The sequence below is a fragment of the Hyaena hyaena genome, unplaced genomic scaffold, assembly GCF_003009895.1.
Source record: "Hyaena hyaena isolate Hyena2069 unplaced genomic scaffold, ASM300989v1 scaffold_1107, whole genome shotgun sequence".
NCBI classification, from domain to species: Eukaryota; Metazoa; Chordata; class Mammalia; order Carnivora; family Hyaenidae; genus Hyaena; species Hyaena hyaena.
Window position 1 is genome coordinate 157,166 of NW_024081735.1, and position 20,487 is coordinate 177,652.

At 41.6% G+C, this 20,487-nt stretch overlaps 1 protein-coding gene across 1 annotated transcript; it reads left to right on the forward strand.

The window, feature by feature from the left end:
* Positions 1 to 359: 359 nt before the first annotated feature.
* Positions 360 to 6,904, forward strand: TMEM52B (transmembrane protein 52B). The gene is made up of 5 exons (XM_039222306.1): positions 360 to 437; positions 2,512 to 2,555; positions 4,070 to 4,108; positions 4,875 to 5,041; positions 6,379 to 6,904. Exons 1-5 carry the CDS (start codon positions 360 to 362, stop codon positions 6,618 to 6,620), a joined length of 570 nt encoding a protein of 189 aa, XP_039078237.1. The 3' UTR covers positions 6,621 to 6,904.
* The last annotated feature ends 13,583 nt before the right edge of the window (positions 6,905 to 20,487 follow it).

The following is a 20,487-nucleotide window of genomic DNA, read 5'->3' on the forward strand; positions in this document are numbered from 1 at the left end:
CATAATTCTGAGGACTGATGTGTCCTCCCTGAGTCTTCCTTTTGGGGGCAGTGGGAGAAAGTTACGGACATACAGAAAAGATTAATAATAGCGAAGGAAAGAAGACAGAGGGAAGAGAACATGGAGAATATAAAAACAGAAAAGAAATAGAGAAAGAAGTCAGGATGAAAGGGGAGAGAAAGACCACAGAAAATAAAAGCCCAAAGGAATAAGAGGACAGAACGAAAGAATAAGAAAGAGCGAGAGAGAGACGACAAAAACAGATTTACTGCTGAGAAAAGTTTGTCTCCTTAAGTTCTCCAGGTCCAGAAGTCAGACCTGGCACAGAGCATGGAAAGGAGATAACGGACACTCAGTCCATGATCCTGGAGAAGTTCAGCTCCCTGAGGATGCATGCCCAGGCTGTGACAACCTCTGCCCTGGTGTATTTCATCCAGGTGAGTTGAGAAAACATACATAAAACTTTGTTTGTTCCCCCAACTCTCAGAAGACCCTTGGGGGAAGTGAATGAGGAGAAAGACATCTATTGAGCCAAAGGGGTAGTGGGGAAAGAAGAACTGGAACGTTTTCCTCAGTGTTATAGTGTTACATGGCCCATGCGTGGCCAATGGCATCAATGAAATAGGGGGTGTGTGTGGCAGAAATTAGGGTAACCATTGATACATGCAGGATAGCTATGGTCATTTGGAAGCGCCACTTAGCTATATTTCTTTTAGCATCTTATCACCCATTCCTCAAAGTCCCAAATAGATTATCAAAAAGAAGTACATTGTTTTCCTACATGGAGTTTCCACATCAGTGCTGGTACAATTCTAGCAGTGTAGATGTCTCCAGATCAGAAATAAGTTAATAGAGGAAAAACTCTTTGAAAATACTTTGGACTTTTTATTTCTCCCCACCAAAAATCAGAAGCCCCTAAATATTAACTTATTAGCTGAGAAAAGGGTCATTGGATTGAGGATCCCAGACAACTGTAAAGGGGAAGTTTACATAGCTATGAACTCTAGTAAAGAGGAAACGCAAATGAAGCAACTGTCTCATATCAGATCCCTCCCTTTACAGCTCCTAGCAGGGGATGGGCTCTCTGTTTTGTTTTCTGTGTCCTAGTTAAAATAATGTCTTCAAATCCATTTCTTTCTTCTTGTATTTTCCTTGTGCTTCCTCTTCTTTTCCTTGCTTTTCCCTTCCCTTCTGTCCTCTTCTTTTTTTTCTTCTCTTCTTTTCCTCTTCTTTTCCTTCCCCCTTCTTCTTTCTTCTCATTCTCCCTCTCCTTCTTCTTCTCCTCTTCCTTCTCCTTCCTGCAGTAGTACCCCAAAGAAGAACTTTATCTGTTTAGCACGTTAAGTTTTTCTTACCTTTTGTCAGAAAAGAGAAACAAAGAATCAGGGCTGGGCTGAGAAAATATACTTTGTGATCTTTAATGGCCAACTATTTCAAATTAAAGGGAGAGAAAAAGGGGGAGAGAGAGAGAGAGTTTCTCAAATGTTATCCGCAGAGGACAGCTGGTTAGTCCTTTTACAAATCCTTTTTGCCTGATGTGTTATGATTTTGCATGTCCCCTAACCCATAAACCCTCAATAAGCACAAATCTCTGTTCCTTGTTGGGGGCCTTTGTGGTTTTTGTTGTTGATTTCCTGAAAATATTAAGTCATTTAAGTTACTGGAAGAAAGATACAGTTTCTGAATACAAGTTTCTCTATTTAGGGAGAAAGTCAACTGAAATACAAGGTAAAAGAAGGAGTAGAATCTTTCACTGTTAGTAGCAGAAGGGGCTTGCTAACAATACCAAGGAGTTGTTAGGGCAAGTTTATCCCTTGTTCTAGTAATTATTCAATGCATATATATGATAAAGGCCGATCTGGCTACCTCAATGGGAGCACTCAGTCCGTCATGTTAACTTAAATTCCTTTGCCTCCATCACTTAATCTTTCAAAATAAGGTTAAATATACCCACCTACCAGATTATCTCAATGAAGCGTTATGACATAGTGAAAAATCTTAGCCGACTGGCATATAGTAGCTACTGAATAAATACAATTGTTTCCTCCCTTTGTCTCCCTCCCCCCCACTTTTTTCGTACGGTGTGTTCTTGATGTACTAAGGGAATAAAAAAAGAGGAGTGAGGTAGAATTCAGTCTGTAACTGGGAAAGAATTAAGAAGGCAGTAACAACATGCTGGGGGACAGATCAGGAAATTTCTAGGACAAACAAATTGATTTAAATGCTGCCTAAGTTGTAATGCTCACCCACCTCCAAAAAACAAAACAAACAAAACAAAACAATAACCTCCCCAAAGCAAAGATATTTGCTCTTCCAGTTTCTCCCATTTCAAATATAATAATCAAGCAGCATGGGAGCAATGAAAACAAACAATCCTAAACCTGGCTGATCCTATGACCTTGTCCTCATATCTTCCCAGCTATCATGATGCAGAGTCATGAGGGTGGTCAACAGGCTGCTAAGCAGAGCAATGAGACATTTCCCTGTCTGAGACTATTTCCCTTCCTACAGCTTCCTCGGGCAAGATGTGAGGAGGACTGTGTGAATCCTGAACAGTAAGTATCTGAGACCAAACCGGGAAGGAGAAACAGACAAAAACATTAGGACCCAACACAAGGTCAAGGGGTCATTAGATATCTGTGACTTCCCTTTATCTTTACTTAAATGGGCATCAGCCCAGTAATCTCACAGACTGGGTTACCCAAAAATAAAGACACGCACTGGTGCGTCATCCTAGGTACTTAAAATAATATCACTGATGCCATTTTCTCCCTAAAGCCAATCTTCCCATTAAAGCATCAGAATTAATCTCAATTTATATCATAACAGAGATTTGCAAAAGGTTTTCTTTCCCATGCTTCTTAGTGACTCATCAAGACAGACTAGGCTCAAAATCTCCTCCTGGGCAGATAAGTTTGGGTAATTCCAAAGTAACATCACCACCTGAAGTATGAAAAGCATTTTCCATATTTCAGGGCATGTCAGTATGTATTGCTGATGTCCTTTAGCTATCACTTTGAAGTCAATATCCCTTAATCTAAACCCATCACAATTAGGTCTTACATAGGCACAGAGGACATACAAGGAGAAGAGATTCAATTCGCTTGGTGGTAAATTAATAAACAACAAAACAAAACAAAACAAAGCAGGGCCAGTTGGAATGAAACACTTGCTCAGCCTGCGGGAAAACACATATTTAGCCATGGGAAGGGTTTCTCAATAGCCAAGTCTGTTAAACCCAGGGGAAATGGGGTGGCCTTGGCCTTGGCTGCTTGTCACATTGTCTAAGGTTTAGACACCCATGATTCCTTCTCCTCTGCAATCCATATTTTTTCACCCCATAGAGAAAATTTATAATTACTGTTATTAATTTAGTTAATTTAATTAACTTTCAATACGCAAAGTTGGCTTCGACATTTTTGTTCCTTCCTGTTTGGCTTTAGTGGGTGTGCATATCAGTTTTGACCTTGGAGGTGAAAGTTCAGGGTTGAGTTTGTTTTTTTTTATGGTGAGAGTTTTTATGGCGGCCCTTTTTGCGACAATTTGCAACGCATAAATACAAACTTCACTGTATTTTCATGCTTGTAATTGAAATCTTTATGTTTAAATTGTATCAATCTCTAATGTATCCAAACATTAACCTTCCTGTCCATTTTCAAACTTTGTAAACCTACATTCCAAGCTCTTCCTTGGTAATCGTCCTCATAGGTTTACAGTGGTCGCCATTTATACTTTCTATAAATGCTCTTTTCATAATCACTGCTCTAGTCAGTCTTATAATGATTTACAAAATTATTTACACAATGCCATCTGTAGTATAAAGTACTTCTTAAGGCATCCCATTTTGCAATACATTCCACTGGTTATACTAAAGTTAATACAACTTGTATGTTAATTAACTGGAACTAAAATACAAACTTAAAAAATACATATATAAGTTGTGATGGCTTTGTTATAACAAGGCAGCATATTACACTGTAACTCATATTTCTGATTCTGGAACTACAACAGGCATTGACTATATTTTTATTGCAAAAAAAACACAACCCACTTTATTCTTTCTTCATAGTTGCCTGACCACAGATTGGGTACATCTCTGGTATATATGGTAAGTTTCAACTCTAATACCCAGAAAGACATCCCAAAGGAGCTTTATTTTTCTCAAGAGCATGTGGTTTTTTTATTTATTTATATTTTTTAGTTTTTAAATATATTGACACCAGGGGGAACAAAATGTATGAGACACCCAGCCTACTTCACCTCGCAGCCCATGGAGTAAGGTTTCTTTACCTCATCGTTAACTATGTGACAATATGCCAGGATTTCCTATTTCAATAACATCTCCTGGCCAATATCAAAAAGCTATTGTGTACCTTCTCAGGGTTAGCCCCAGAAATTTCCACAGAAAGGAGAATACTTTAGAAAGTGGCACCCCACCACAGTAAATCTCTTCTTGTTTTTTTTTTTAATGTTTTTATTTATTGCGGGGGGGGGAGGGAGAGAGAGAGAGAGAGCGAGCTTGAGCAGGTGAGAGTCAGAGAGATAGGGAGATACGGAATCTGAAGCAGCTCCAGGCTCTGAGCTGTCAGCACAGAGCCCGATGTGGGGCTCGAACCCACAAACCATGAGATCATGACGAGCCGAAGTCAGATGCTTAACCAACTGAGCCACCCAAGCACCCCAAAGCCCTTCTTGTTTTAACGACCCATTTCGGTCTTGTTGTCAAATAAGTATATGCGTATTAAGAAGTATTATGGTCAATCTAAAAATATTCAAACAAAGTCAGAGTGCAGACACCGAAGGCCGGTTATTGCCAGGGCTGAGAAACACACCGGACCACAGGGCTCTCTCACTGTCCGGTGATCGCCTTGCAGGTTGCTGGTGGTGATTGGCGCGCTGCTGCTCCTGTGTGGCCTGACTTCCGTGTGCTTCCGCTGCTGCCTGAGTCGCCAGCAAAATGGGGAAGACGAGGGCCGGCCTCCCTACGAAGTGACAGTCATTGCTTTTGATCATGACAGCACCCTGCAGAGCACTATCACGTGTGAGTACTGTGACATTATAACGCTGGAGGGTGATTTAAAAAACCATCAGGACAGTGCAACAGATATAGAAACAAAGACTGAATAGTATATTTTAGAAATTGTTTAAACTTTTTCTTTAAAAATTATTTATTTATTTTGGAGAGACAGAGAGAGAGACAGCATGAGCCAGGGAGGGGCAGAGGGAGAGAGAGAGAGACAGAGAATCCGAAGCAGGCTCCATCCACACTGTCAGTGCAGAGCCAGATGTGGGGCTGGAATTCACAAACTGTGAGATCCTGACCTGAGCCACAGTCAGATGCTTAACAGGCTGGGCCACTCAGGCACCCCTGGATAGTATGAGGATTCTAGAACTCAGGGTCGTTATAATTTCAGGAAGCCTGACTAATGATAGAGTGAAGAAAGAAATAGAAGGCTGGAGAAAATACTGGAAATTTTTTTTAAATTTTTTAAAAAAATTTTATTTATTTTTAAGACAGAGAGAGACAGAGCATGAGAGGGGGAGGGACAGAGAGACAGGGAGATATAGAATCCAAAGCAGACTCCAGGCATGATCTGAGCCCAAGTCAGAGGCTTAACCGACTGAGCCACCCAGCAGCCCCTGGTACTGTTTTATAGGAAGAATTACCTACTCTATAAACTTATTTTGATAAAATTATTTTAAATAATAAGTGTATCCTTTTTTTCAAAAATGTCTTGGATTTTGTGAGAACTTGTATCTTCTATTGTCAATATATATTATTTTATATCATTGGAGAAATTAGGCATGTGACTTTCAATCCCTTGTTCTGTAGCATATGTATGGATACACTTAAATAGCTGCCTAACATTCCCTTGATGATTATAAAACACTTTCCATTATCCCCTTCTGTTCTCTTCTTTATATTATATTCCTTCCTGAAACGGGAGAAGAAACCCCAGGCGGAAGAGCAGGTGTCACAACACTGTGATATTTATTTTGAAAAGAGACTATGTCTGCCGTTCACCTTTCCTGGTTTTCTTATGGTCATTTTAGAGAAGAGATAAATAAGACAGAAAGAAACATTCCTAAGGAGTCTGCGTTATCAGTGCGTTGGTGTCAAGCCTTTTATAAAAGTGAAAGGGCAGGGCTGTGACACATGGGACCACAATTTAGATTCGTTGGGGACCCTGGAGAAGACAGGCTCTTCTAGCAGAGTGAACTTGGTTTCTAAACAGGCCTCACGGGATTTTTACGACATCTGGCCGAGCGTGACAATGAGTGTGGACACTTGCTAAAGATGGGAGGATTAAGTGTGTCTAAGGCCGATTTCTGAGGATGCCGCGTTCTCCTTAGCTCTGTCCCTTCTTTCCTCGCCAGCGCTGCAGTCAATATTTGGCCCCGCGGCTCGAAGAATCCTGGCGGTGGCTCACTCCCACAGCCCCCTGGGCCAGCTGCCCTCCTCCTTGGACACCCTCCCAGGGTATGAGGAGTCCCTTCGCATGAGTCGCTTCACCGTTGCGAGGTGTGGACCGAAAACACCTGACCTACCCCCAGTGCGGGGAGAAAAGCAGCCGCCTCCACTCGACAAGTCTCCTCAAGCAGGACCCGCTTCCAACTGATGGGAATTCTGGTTTTATAAATGGAGGGGGTGGGGGGGGGAGATCCCCAGAGTAGCTCCAGACAGACAAGTGGGACGTTTCTTTTTCTAACTTTCGGAAGATTTAGGAGGACAACTAGACATTACTGAGTGGAAAGGATGGGTCCCAACCTTTCAGTTCCAGCCACATGTATTTTCTAATATGGAATGCTCTAATTGCGAACTCTAATTCCTTATCCAATGGCCAAAATTTGCAACTAACCTCTAGCGATGCTGACTACTGCTGAACCAAGACAGCATCAGATGTACCTTTGGGCTACGGCAGGCGTTTTTTCTTTCTGCCGGCTGTAACGCAATAGTAGATGGTAATACATGTGAGGAGAAAGACAAGAGTGTAGGCACAGCCATAGACATTAGTGCACCAAAGCCAGGAATCCTTCCTCTGGAAAGAACATTCACTTTTCTACTGAATGACAGTGATCACTCTTGGCACACGTAATACCTAAGTGGACATTCAGGATCCTAGGGTAGGATTGCAGATATGGGTTAAGGGAACAGAGAATGGTGCCGAATATCAAGGTCTTTCCTTCACTCCGGCCCTACTCACTAGGAGTGTGAGAAGCTGCACAGAGTGCAGGAACGGTCTCTATTAATTTCTCAGCTCCTCTGCCTTGCAAACATATGCACACCTGCGCCCGCGTGCACGCATGCGCATACCCACGCAGTCGGTTCTCCCTCTAAAAGAATAGCATTGTTATGCTTTTCGCCTTCCGGCTGAGCGCTTAAAGCCAGGTTATCTAGAGTGACGCACGCTAGTCTCTAGGAGTGGCCCTCACTGCCACCTAGTGGCCATGGTAGAAAATGTATTCTCCTGTGTGAGCCTCTTGGCACCCCTCTCCAATTCTTGGAGCGACTAACTAAACTCAGCCTGGATGTTATCCTTCCCATGACACCATCCCACCGTCTAGGGCTAAGCTGTCCACCTGACAAAGGAGTTTCTTCATCTGTAAAATGGGGGATAATAACACCTCCAAGGATTGTCGTGAGGCTCAAATAAGCTAAACATAAGTGACAAGATTCGTAGCATATTATGCGCATGTTTTTGTTACTCTTACTAGTGGCATCTAATTTTCACTAGGCTACTATGATTCTGAGAATTGTGTTCTCATTCGTCCTTTGGCCACTCAGCTTGTTAGGCTATGGCTAAGTCATGTCGAAGTCACTTTATTTCATCAATAAGTATTTGTCGATTGAGGTTAACAACTAATGATATGTGATTCCTTTTAAAGTAGTCTGTGTAGAGGTAAGGCATGTTTGAGAAAACTCGGTTATTCGGCAATTAGCTTCACCACTGGGGGAGTCATACCCAGGGAAAGGCTGATTCACATAGCACTTCATTAAATACATTCTTGGGATGTTCACTCAGCCCAAGGGGGAAATGTTCTAATTGAGTATAACCTGCTGGTGATCTGAATTTATCCGGAGTCATTTATCACATTGCCTCTGGAAATTGTTAAAATGTATGAATTGTTAATAGACCCTGAGGTGGCCTTGTTTTGCCACTGCCAAATGAATCGCTTCATTATCACACGTTCCATAAAATCCTCTAGGCTCGTTCGTCCTTCAATATACCACATTCTTGAAGAAATTAAAATATCTGGTAGAAAAAAATCTTGGCAGAAATCCTGCCTGTAGGTATCCTATTCTAAAGAGATCTCTCAGCCCTCCTTTTCCCCTCTCCACTCTCCTCAGACAAGTGGAGTCTTCTGTTCCTGTAACCCTTCCATTTTGTCAGAATATTAATACACACTTGGCTTTACTTTGGTCTCTACTCAATCTACCTGTTAATCAGTGTAATCACTTTCATCACCACTGTTCAATTTCTTTAAAACCCCTTCTTACTTTCCTCACACCTATCCTTCAGACTTTAACATTGGTTCCATGAAGCTAACGGATCTCTTCCCAACGCCTACACTGCTGAGCAGGGCTGCAGAAATCCCCGTGCTAGTGAGAGATAAGGTCATGGTCTCCAACACCACTTGAGCCATCAACCGTTTCCTCTAGAGTTTCTTTAGCAATTCTCAGCTCCTTTTAGTAGTTATGCAAATTTCAGTGGCTCCCTTCAAACCCCACACCCTCTCACCTCCTCATTAATCTGAGGCAGGGAACTTGTCCTCCTCATTTAAAAAGGAAATCAAGCCTTCAGGTAACGTCCTAGCCCAAAGCTATACGCCTCTGTAGATCTGTACCTGCTCTTTCCTCCTTCCTTCCAGTCACATTGAAATATATGTCCTTCCTCCCCAAAATATAACACATCTAACTGTGTTGTCCATTACATTCTCTGTTCAACAGGCATTAATGAAGAAATTCTCTGCCAAGAATAGTGCAGAGGCAGCTGGGGGTAAAAGAGTGGGCAAGACAGTCAGGGACTCTGACTCATGGTCCTCACAGAGCTTAAGAAAAAGTCAAAAATAAAATGGTAGCAAGCATGACTAGTGCAGAGAACCTGCATGAAAAGGCACAAGAGGGAAGAACATTTTCAAAGATGGTGAAAATTTGGATAAGTGTGAGGAACCGAAGAAACAGTAGCCAATTATAGTAAGCTAAGGAGAGAACTGCAGAAAACGGAGTCTGAGCAGGAAAAGGAGTCTTGGGGGCGAGGAGTCTAGACTATATTTTACGTGCATTGAGAAACCATTGTAAAGTTTGAACAGTGAGTCACTTTATGCAATCTGAATTTTAAGACAATGACTCTTTTTTTTTTTTTTTAACATTTATTTATTGAGAAACAGAGAGACAGAGCATGAGCAGGGGAGGGGCAGGGAGAAGGGGAGACACAGAATCTGAAGCAGGCTCCAGGCTCTGAGCTGTCAGCACAGAGCCCGACGCGGGGCTCAAACTCACAGACCGTGAGATCATGACCTGAGCTGAAGTCGGATGCTTAATCAACTGAGCCGCCCAGGCGCCCCCAAAGACAATGACTCTTGATGCTACAGGAGAATGGACTGGAGGACGACAAGTATGAAAGCGTGAAGGCCAGATGGGAGGTCTTGAGGAAGAGTAGACAAGATGTGGCTGTGGATAACCCATGACTGTGGGCAAACATGGTGATGTTAGAGGTGGAAACAGAGATAAATGTAGTGATTTGAAAGATACGTTGGAGACAAGATCCTCAACGTGCTGATGGATTGAGTAGGGAAATGTAGTAAGGGAAAAGGGTGAAAAATAATTCTTAGATCAGTGACCTGCGCCAATACATGGAAGGTGTAGCTATTTATTAGGATGGGAAAGATTCAGCAAGACCAGATTTAAGGGAAAGCTCAAGTGAGTGACTTCTAAAATGGGGAAAAGGCATTTTATGACAAAATACATCCCAAGTTAATCTAAATCAATGCCTACTTCACTAAAGCAGCAAAAAAGTACAGATGTGCCAATGAGAACAAAGTTTTCTTTGAGAGTAGTGTCCAGTGGGATATCAATATCTGAAAGGAGGTGTCTGCCCCTACATAGCGGGAGGAGTCGACTAGAAGGCACAAAGCTCTTAATCCAAGAAGGAGACCTGAAATATGGGAATATATTGATTTACACAAGAATAAGGACGATACAGGCTCTCCTTCCTGGGGGAAGATGGGTCTGAGAAAGATCGACTGGGCTATGACGACTAGTTTTATCTGTGGTTTGGAGGCAAATAGGACAATACAGGATGACTGCATAGGGGAGGACAAATAATTTTCCCTTTACCTTCCTAGGTTCTTGGGTGAGACACCTCAGTATTAAAAAGAGAGATTAACAAAAGAAAAAATAGAATATTAATAACATGTATACCTCCTGTATACATGAAAGAGACCCGGGAAAATTCAGTCACTCCCTGAAATGGCCCAACCACCACCTTAAATAACATCTCCAGCTAAAGGCAAAAGAGTGGGTGGGGTGGGGGCGTATGAGAAGTCACTAGGAAAAGCACAGTAAATAAAAGCATGGCTGTTAAGCAGATTTATGTCACCGTCTTCTCCACTGATGAGCGTTTCTCAAGATTTAGTCATCTTCCTCTTTCTGACACGGAGAAAAACACCTGCACCTGTATGTTTACTTTATAAATGTAAACGTCTCTTATAAAACCTTTTACTCAGTTTTCAGACTTCTCCTGTGTCTTCTGTTTCTGAAAAGCAACCAGCTTAGAGTAATCCTTATGCCAAAGAGATCTATTTTGAGGTCACGATTCTACTGCCTTTCACCTGTCTCTGGTCCACATCTAGACCTGGAACTCCAGCATTAAATCTTATTGAATTAGCCTTATAGGTGTGGTCTATAGACCTTTATTAGAGGGTCTGATTAGCTTACACATGAAGAGTTAACTTGTATATGAGAGTATGGAAAGAAAGCAAAAATGGGATTTATGGAACAAATTTAGGAGGCTGAGGAGAAAAAAATTGCCAAGTCTGAAAATGGCAAGTTTTGTTTTCTTTTACTTGGGTAAACAGATTGTCTGGAAGGCAATAAGGAGGCCAGGGTGGGACGTTTGCCCTTGAGCTGGCAGGCTGACTGGGAAAACAATTACAGTGATTTATGGGCTGCCCAAGATACACCGAGACTTCAATTGTGGGAAATATTTCACACGCTGTCTCTGAATAATGTTGGCCAATGTCTCTCTTGGCACCGTTACCTTAGTTAACCTGTAATTGCACCACTTCCCATCTCAGAATTCCTTATAACTTTAAGAGTTTGGAAAGGGTATCATGAACATGGTAATACTTGAGTTGAACTCTAAAGGATGATAGAATTTTATTTATTTATTTATTTATTTATTTATTTATTTATTTATTTTTTTATTTATTTCTAGGAGAGAGAGAGAGAGAGAGACAGCATGAGCAGGGGAGGGTCAGAGAGAGAGGGAGTCACAGACTGAAACAGGCTCCAGGCTCTGAGCTGGCAGTCAGCACAGAGCCAGACGCGGGGCCCGAACCCACGAACCGCGAGATCATGACCTAAGCGAAAGTCGGACGCTTAACCGACTAAGCCACCCAGGCGCCCCAGGATGATAGAATTTTAAATATCAAATACATGGTATAAGAGCATTGGGCAGGGGTGGGGGGAGTCTGTGAGTTAAGAGAAAAACTGAGAATGAATCACGGAAAAACGTTAGAAATTCCAAAGTGATATAATAGGAATGAATCTGAAAAGACAGGTTAGCATCTTTGCAATGTGACCTTTGCAGACTGATCTTTATCCTGCATTCTATGAAAGCCATTGTAAAGTTCGAAAGAGAGAAGAGAGGTCATGCCACTTGTAAGGTGCTTTGGCCGCCATTAGAGCATGAGGAAGAGGTGAGATCTGGAATACAAGGAGACCATTATGGTCCTGAATTACTACGAAGACAGCACTTCTTCCGTGTCTTTCATAAAAGCTTCCTTGTAAACAAAGTGATGAAATAAGGCCAATTAAGTATAATGTTTCTTCTATAGTTCAGCTTCTCAAAACTTATATTTTAATTGTTTCTGTTGCCCTATGGTCATTGCTGTCCTTGTTTGACAAATGTTATCAGTGTTCCAAAGGACTAGACCTTTCTTGAGTCCCAGTCTGTATGCCAGACTTGCCTATATAGGATCTCTCCCGCACTCCCTTCTTGCACTAAACTTAGAACCTGCTCCCCGTCCACCAAGATGTTAATACTAATCACTATAGGTGGTCGAGTTGAGTATTGCCCTCTCCCTCTTCCAAAAGTGTCATAAATCCAACTCAATAAATACCAAAGTAGATCATGGAATTCAATTCAAAGGGTACAGAAGTCCACCAGGAGTTAAATAAGTGATAAGTAATCATAGCCACTTAATTCTCCATTAATGATCAGCTTTGGAGGCTGAACTGCAGGGAAGTGGTATACTCTGCAGCGAGCTGAGTGACTGAGCTGGACCTTGGACTCAACTTTCTTGGACCCCAAACTCCAAACTGAAAAATGCTTTGCTCTTACTTTTAAAATGTAAGCTTTATTCCTTTTAATCAAATGCAGACTTTCATGCCGATTAAAAAATCAAATAGCTCTACAAGGCTTAGGAAGAAAAATAGCACCTCCTCATTGTGCACATTTTTTCTACCCCCTACTTTGTAGCTGATCTTTTTAAACCTACATCTCTCCAAATACTTACGCATATGTTGCTATTCTTGATTTTTATTTTCAGTTTGGTGTATCACACATTGACTTACCATTAAGGAAGAGGAAAGTTTAGCTCTTTTTTATCACCACCATCTCTATCTGATACAGTTATATCATCACTTTGATTAAATGAGTATATTGGGAAGCAGGAAAAAGACTGTTAATGGCCAAGAGCCTGAAATCAGGCTTTATAGATTAAAACTTAGGTTCTGTTCCTTACTCCCTGACCAATCTGGTTATAGTCACTCCATCATTCTATGCTTCACAATATCTTCACCTGTAAAATGATGATAAAATGAATACATGTAGGGGCATCTGGGTGGCTCAGTCAGTTCAGTGTCTGACTTCAGCTCAGGTCATGATACTGCAGTTCGTGGGTTCAAGCCTCGCATCGGGCTCTATGCTGACAGCTCAGAGCCTGGACCCTGTTTCGATTCTGTGTCTCCGTCTCTCTGTGCTCCTTCCCTGCTCATGCTCTGTCTCTCTCTCAATAATAAATAAACATTGAAAAAAACTGTTTGAAAAAAAAGAAAAATGAGTGCATATACATTATAACATTATGTGAGTATTATGAGGGTTAATACATATGTACATGCTATATATAAAACATGGATGTTATACATTAAGAAGTATTCACTTTTACTATCTTGTTGATTATGTCTCGCATGTTAAGTCCAGTTTCCTACATCCCACATCTTTTCTTTCTTGGTTTACTTCCTCATTGGGGGAATGCTTTCTGAAAACAGATGCATAAGAAGTAAAAGTTTTGGAGGGCTTCTATGCCTAAGTTAGGTCTTGTGCCACCCTCACACTTAAATAGTAGTTTGATATAAAATTCTAGAAAAAAAATAATTTCCCTTAGGAACATTTACTTATTTATTTATTTATTTATTTATTTATTTATTTATTTATTTATGAGTGTGTGAGTGTGGAAGGTGGGCAGGGGAGGGGGGAGAGAGAATCTTAGGCATGACACAGGGCTTGAGTCCATTACCCTGGGATCATGACCTGAGCCAAAATCCAGAGTAGGGCACTCAACTGACCGAGCCACCCAGGTGCCTCTCCCTTAGGATTTTAAAGGCATAACTAGCTTTAAATAAAATCTGATCTCCCTCCGACATTTTCCGTTTGCTCTGAGTCTCCTAGTAGGTGACTGTTGGACTTCTAATTTACATATCCTGGCCCCTTCCTCGTCTTTTTGTCCTATTACTTTACATTCTAAAAAATTTCAACAGTCTTCTAATACTTGTATTAAACTTTATCTTTCTCATTCTCTCCCTCTTTTCCTCTGTCTAAATATATGTATTTTGGCTTGAATATCCTTTGGTTGTAACTGTTTTTGTTTCATGGATGCAATATTTTCTCTTGTCTCTCTGAGGATATTAATGATAAATTTTTGAGATTGTAATCTCCTAACCAGTCTTATTTTTTTTCTCTTGAAGTAGTTGTCGACTATTTGTTTCACATCAGATTTTTCTTTCAAATCCTGACTCCTTCCTGTCTGCTCATGTTTAAGAACAGAGCACTAAAAGGCTCATTTATACCCTGTATGCATGCGAACCCAGTTGGGCTACCAGAATTCTGGGCACAGATCTAGGAGGGAAAGGGTTGGGGATTCAAGAGTCCGTGTGTAAATTCTCAATCTTCCAGTTCTCAGTGCGCCATCTTTGAGCCTGCTTCCTCCATCTGCTGCAGTTCATAGACCTTAATTTTCCCATACAAGGGCTAAATCTCCTGTCTGTACAGGAATGGGGAAAGACAATCACATGGCTGTATCCGTCAAAGGAGGTAAACTGGAGGTAAAAATGCCTGAACTTTTCTCTCTATGTTTTATAATGAATAATGGGCTACTTTAGATTTCCCCTACTGTCGGTTCAGGATTCTCTTTATGAGTTATTTGTCATTTGTCACCTCTTCTTTTCAAACTTCTTTTCAGTTTTCTCTCTCTCTCTCTCTCTCTTTTTTTTGCCTTTATGAGTTTTTTGACTTCCTTTTTTTCTTTTGCAGTCTGTATTTGTTTCCTCAGGCCGTAGGATTCACACACCAGTTCTCACATATGGGTGTTTTTCCCCCACACTAAGCAATTCTCTGACACCAACTGGGCATCCTGCAGTTCAACTCAATTCTGACATTATTGTCATCTGAGAAGAGAGACAAGACTGGAAAAGAACAAACACCTTTTTAAAAAAACTATTTATTTTTGAGAGACATAGCATGAGCAGGGAGAAGGGGGGTGGGCTGAGTGCAGAGAGAGACGGAGACACAGAATCTGAAGCAGGCTGACCTGACGTGGGGCTTGAACTCACTGTGAGATCATGACCTGAGCTGAAGTGGGACGCTCAAACAATTGAGCCACCCAGGCACCCCAAAAACAAGGGCCTTTATTTGGGGTCTCATAATTACAACTTGGGGAGCACAGATTTGGATAGAAACCTAAATAGTGTCCCACTCATGGGGTGAAAGTGTCACCAGCTCCAGCCCAAGATCTGACTTTCACTGACTTTTGTCTTACATTTTTCCTTAAGCTCATCTTTCTGGCTTACCTCTAAACTCAGGCAAATGAAACCTGAAACCACCCCTCAGGTGATCTCAACTACCCTGACAAGTCCTCCCTCAGCCCAGACCATCCAGGCCTTTTGAGCTACTCCTGTCTGTTCAGATGGACGATGGAGTAACCCTTGCAATGACTGACAATTACTTTGACCTCATTATACTACTACTACTACTACTACTACTACTACTACTACTACTACTACTGCTACTACTACTGCTACTACTACTACTACTAGAAGATAAAAAATGAAAAAAATAAAATCTCCACCCCAGTGGAGCTTCAGCCTCATTTACATAAGACACAGTGTATGTGTAGGCATTTTTCCTTAAGGCCCCTGCACAACTTTGTGTCCTCTACAAAGGTGACAAAGCTTCCCTATCTAAATATTCATCCTGACCTTTACATAAAAGGAACTCATTCACCCTTCCTTAGGAGGGTCATGACTTTGGAAGTTATTCACTGTGATCTCTTTCTTTGTTGCAAATAAAGCTTACTTTGTGTGACACCTCATCTGGTGGATCTGTGGCTCACCAGAAAGCAAATGCACATTAGTCTGATTACAAAAGCAAGGGGTTTTTATGAGAAAGAGGAAAGGGAGCAAATAGAGGACCTGGATTAAAAACAAAAAAAAAAGAGTCAAATAGGCTGAGCTGCTTTTGGTTACACAATGATTGACTATTCTATTAGTGTTAACAAATGAAACTATTCCTGGTATGCATTAGCTAACTGTCTTCTCTTCAGAAAGTCTACAATCAGGTCTTATGATCAAGATACCTCTTGTTCTGTTGACTTCTGAGAATGATTGCTGGCAAAAGAATTATTGCTTCTGGCCCAGTGCAGGAGTCTTTTGCCCAGTTCAGGAGTTCATTTGCCACTTGCTGTAGAAAGGGGGATGGAACTTTTCTCAAAATGGAGTCTCTCGTGTTCCCAAGTTGCATACAAGCTTATTTTCTCTACTTGGAGATGATGTCAGATCCCATAGGTTAAGAGCTCAGTTCTACATGATTGTTCCCCCACCCCCTACTTCAGATGACAATTGCAAATCCAGATTGCCACCAGTGCCCCTGGATAGTTCGGCTGGTTAAACACCCAACTCTTGATCTCAGCTTAGGTCATGACCTCATGGTTCCTGAGATCTAGCCCTACATTGGGCTCTGTGCTGACAGTGACCACTTATCCAGAACCTCCAGAAAGCTCTATTAATCCAGAGGTTCTCAGAACCCCATCGTTTTAGGTTTTCATGGAGTCTTCATTACATAAGGATGACTGATTAAATCATTGGCCATTGGTGACTGAATTCAGTTTCCAGCCCCTTTCCTCTCCTTGGAGATCGAGGGTCGGGTGGAACAAAGACTTCCAATTCTCTAAAAACTTGGTTGTTTCCTCTGGTGACCAGTCCACATTCTTAGGTTACCTTGGGGCATTCCAAAAGTCACACAACAAAATACACCTTTATTGGTTTCATCACTTAGGAAATTCCAAAGGTTTCTTAGGAGCACTGCCCAGGAATTGGTTAAAAGACAAGATATATATTTATTATTATAAATCACAATGTCACAGACTGCCATAACTAAGTACCACAGACTGGATGGTTTAAACAACAGAAATGTATTGTCCCTCAGTTCTGGAGGCCAGACATCTGAAATCAAGTTATTGACATGGTTAGTTCCTTTTATGGACTGTAAGAGAAAATGTGCATGCCTCTCTCCCACCTTCTTGTAGTCTCTTCCATTTTGGCTTGCAGATGGCATTATTCCTGTGACGTCACATACTTTTTCCTTTATGCATGTCTGTCCCTATATTCAACTTTCTCTCTTTTTAGAAGGACACCGGTCATATTGGATTAAGGACCACCCTAATGGCCTCATCTTAATTTGATCATCCACAGAGACCCCATTTCCAAAGTCACTTTCATGGATACTGCGGGTTAGAAATTCATCATCTTTTGGGAGGATACAATTCAATCCATAATAGTCGTTTTGGTGGAAAACAAATACATCTTTTTTTTTTTTTTAAGTTTCTGAGAAAGACAGAGAGACAGAGAGAGGGAGAGAGAGAGAGAGAGAGTGTGAACAGGAGAGGGTCAGAGAGAGAGGGAGACACAGAATCTGAAGCAGGCTCCAGGCTCTGAGCTAGCGGTCAGCACAGAGCCCCACGTGGGGCTCGAACTCATGAATGGTGAGATCATGACTTGAGCCGAAGTCGGAGGCTTAACTGACTGAGCTACCCAGGCGCCCCCAAATACATCTTTTTTTAATCTACCATCTTAAATTTAAAATTCCCTTTGTTCGTTTGGCTATGACATACTCTACATTTTTTGGTCATTATTTTTTTATCCAAGCACTCAGGATATAAATATAAGTAATGTTAGAGTAAACAGTTCTAACAAAGTACCTGGAGGCCAGCGTAGTGGAAGCCGTGGCCAGCTATCAGGAAAGTTAGAGGTCTGTCCTAAGAGCATTCCACAAGAAGCCGGATCAAACTAGCCAGGCCCAAGATGGAGGATGCCATGACAGGAAACCCTTTACCAAGTAAGGAAGAAGAGGTGCAAAACCCCTCCTCCAAGAAATCCCTGCCCCAAGTAATGAATAATCCACTCTTTTGTTAATTAACAACTGGGAATAAAAGATAGAAACCCAAGCCCCAGGGTGCACAACTTTCTCCCTTTCTTTCCCTCTCTCTCTTGTTCACCTGCTCTAACACCTGAGAGTGTGCTTTTGCTTTAATAAATGTTACTATTTTTATCACCCATTCACCATGCTGTGTCTGTTCTTGAATGCTTTCTTGTGACAAGACTGAGAACCTTTCACAACATCTTTGGGACAGATGAGGTCCTGGTTCCAAGGTCTGGGGACTCCCCAGTTCACCCAGCAACAGTAATATGCCATCAAAGAGCACAAAGTCTACTAGGAAAGACTACATGAAACTAAGGATTTAAATGCCATTAGAACTCTCTAATTCTGTATCTCTCCCTCTCTCTATCCCTACTTATATATCTTGCCTCTCTGAATGTCCCTTTCTTTGTCTTATCTCTGACAGGTGCATTTGGACTGCATGAAATCAAAATGATGGCTATTGTAAGCCTCTGATCTTATATCATCCAACTTCATCAGCAAAGGAGCTTACTTTGTTAAAAAAGAGACAAGTCCAAAATGGAGTCACTTGTGCTAAGCCTACATCACCAGAGACTTACTATCTATCCTAATTACTATTTCAGCCTCTCCCAGGAATGTGAGCTTTAACCAGTCACTCTAGAACTACCTGGTCAGCGCTAGTGAGGTAATCTGCTTGATAGATCCCTGTCTTCTCCCAAAGGAAGGTAACATTGCCTAAACTATCCACTCTTTGTTAGAAACTTCCTTTATCTGCCTCCTGCTGCCTACAAAAAGCTTCTACTTTGTACAGCTCCTTAGAGCTCTTTCTATCTGCTAAGATGGGTTGCTGCCTGACTCATAAATCATCAAATAAAGTAAATTAGATGTTCAAATTTACTTAGTTGAATTTTGTTTAACACTTTCCTTAGTTTGTATGTGAGAAATTTTAAGGAGAAAATCTGATTAGTCTTGTGTAAGTCACGTGGCTTTTGAACTGACTGTGCCTGGGTGGCTCAGTCAGTTAGGCGTCAGACTTCGGCTCGGCTCAGGTCATGGTCCCAGGGCTGCAGGATGGAGCCCAGTGTCAGAGTCTGAGCAGAGGGTGGAGCCTGCTTGGGATTTTCTTTTCCCCCCTCTGCGTTGATCACGCCCACTCACTCTCTTTCTCTTTCTAAAAAAAAGAAAAAGAGAGAACTGGCACAATGACATATAGCTTTATTATATTTATTCTGGCCTCAGTGAGCTTTCTCTCTCTCTCTTAAGGACAACATTAAAGATTAATGAATGATGAGTTTGAGTAATATTGGTTTAAAACATATCCACAAATTCTTTAACACTTCTTCCATCTGAACAGGGTACTGTTGACTCCTCCCTTTGGCACTGGGCAGGACTTTGTGACTGCCTTGAGGAATAAAATGAAGCAGAAGTGTCAGAGCTTAAAAGACCAAGTTATAAAGGTGATGGGCTTTCTGCTGATTTCTTTTGCTCAGAGAGCCTCCATGGAAGAAGCCCACCTAGCTGTAGCCATTATGTGATCAGACCTGCGGTGAGATTCCATAAAAGGAAAAGGTCTTGCTTGGGCACCCACAAGACGAGTACATCTCCACAGTCCCACCTCCCATCAGACCTATTTTTATAACCCTAGAGGCTGGGGAGTACCTGCTGGGAAGCCATCCTGGAGGAAAAGTCTTGAGAATCTGCAAAGCAGATAAAGGATGTTATGCCCCAAGGATGTACTTAAGAGTGTGGTTGAAGAAGGAGGTGGCGGGTTCAAGAAGGCTTAGGGTCACAGAACACCATCATGGCAGATTTGTCCAAGATAGCTGGATCTGGCTCATACCCGTCCCCTAAAGCAAAGTGACTTTGCCACAAAGAATCCACTCTAGGCCAGGAACTTGTTTGTCCCCTTCTCTTCCGCTTTCTGTCTTTCATTTTGTCCAGCTTTTCAGTTTCTTTCCATCTGTTAGGTACGATGCTGCTCAGTCCATGGAGCATTGAATGAAGCCAGGAAGATCTTTGAACTGTGCTCAGTTGGGTTTTGTTTTTTAATATAGTTTTTTGAGGATTGTGACAGGTGGGGCAGAGCAAAGGGGGCACATTCAAACTATTAAGAAGGAAGATTCACCAATGCACAGTCCCAGGGCAAGGAAGATTCCTGGTCTTTGAGTCGGCCAATCTCATCCTCATGGTAGGTGGCGCTGTTTTCCAAATGACAACTTATCTAAAATTTTAATTGACTTACTCCTTTGTTTAAATCTCAAGCACATCAAGTGACTTTAGCAAATGGCTACAAGTGGCTGAACCTCATTGTTAGATTTCCCACTGGAGACCAGTACATTGATATTCTGGTTTTACACATTATTTTTTTATTACGGTGTAGCTGGCATACAATGTTATACTAGTTTCAGGGGTACAACATAGTGATATGACAATTCTTTTCATTACGCCATGCTCGTCAAATAAGTATAGTCACCATCTGTCACTACACGACATGATTCTGATATTTTTGCCCATATTCCCTATGCTGTACTTCTCATCCCTGTGACTTATTTATCTTATAACTGGAAGTTTGTACCTCTTAATCCCTTTC

What these genes read in the sequence shown, in the direction of transcription:
- TMEM52B (XM_039222306.1), top strand. Translation starts at nt 360, where the DNA reads ATGATCCTGGAGAAGTTCAGCTCCCTGAGGATGCATGCCCAGGCTGTG. An exon ending in GTACATCTCTGGTATATATG is followed by an intron (nt 4,109 to 4,874) that starts GTAAGTTTCAAC and finishes ATCGCCTTGCAG; the next exon opens with GTTGCTGGTGGTGATTGGCG. An exon ending in CCTGCAGAGCACTATCACGT is followed by an intron (nt 5,042 to 6,378) that starts GTGAGTACTGTG and finishes TTTCCTCGCCAG; the next exon opens with CGCTGCAGTCAATATTTGGC.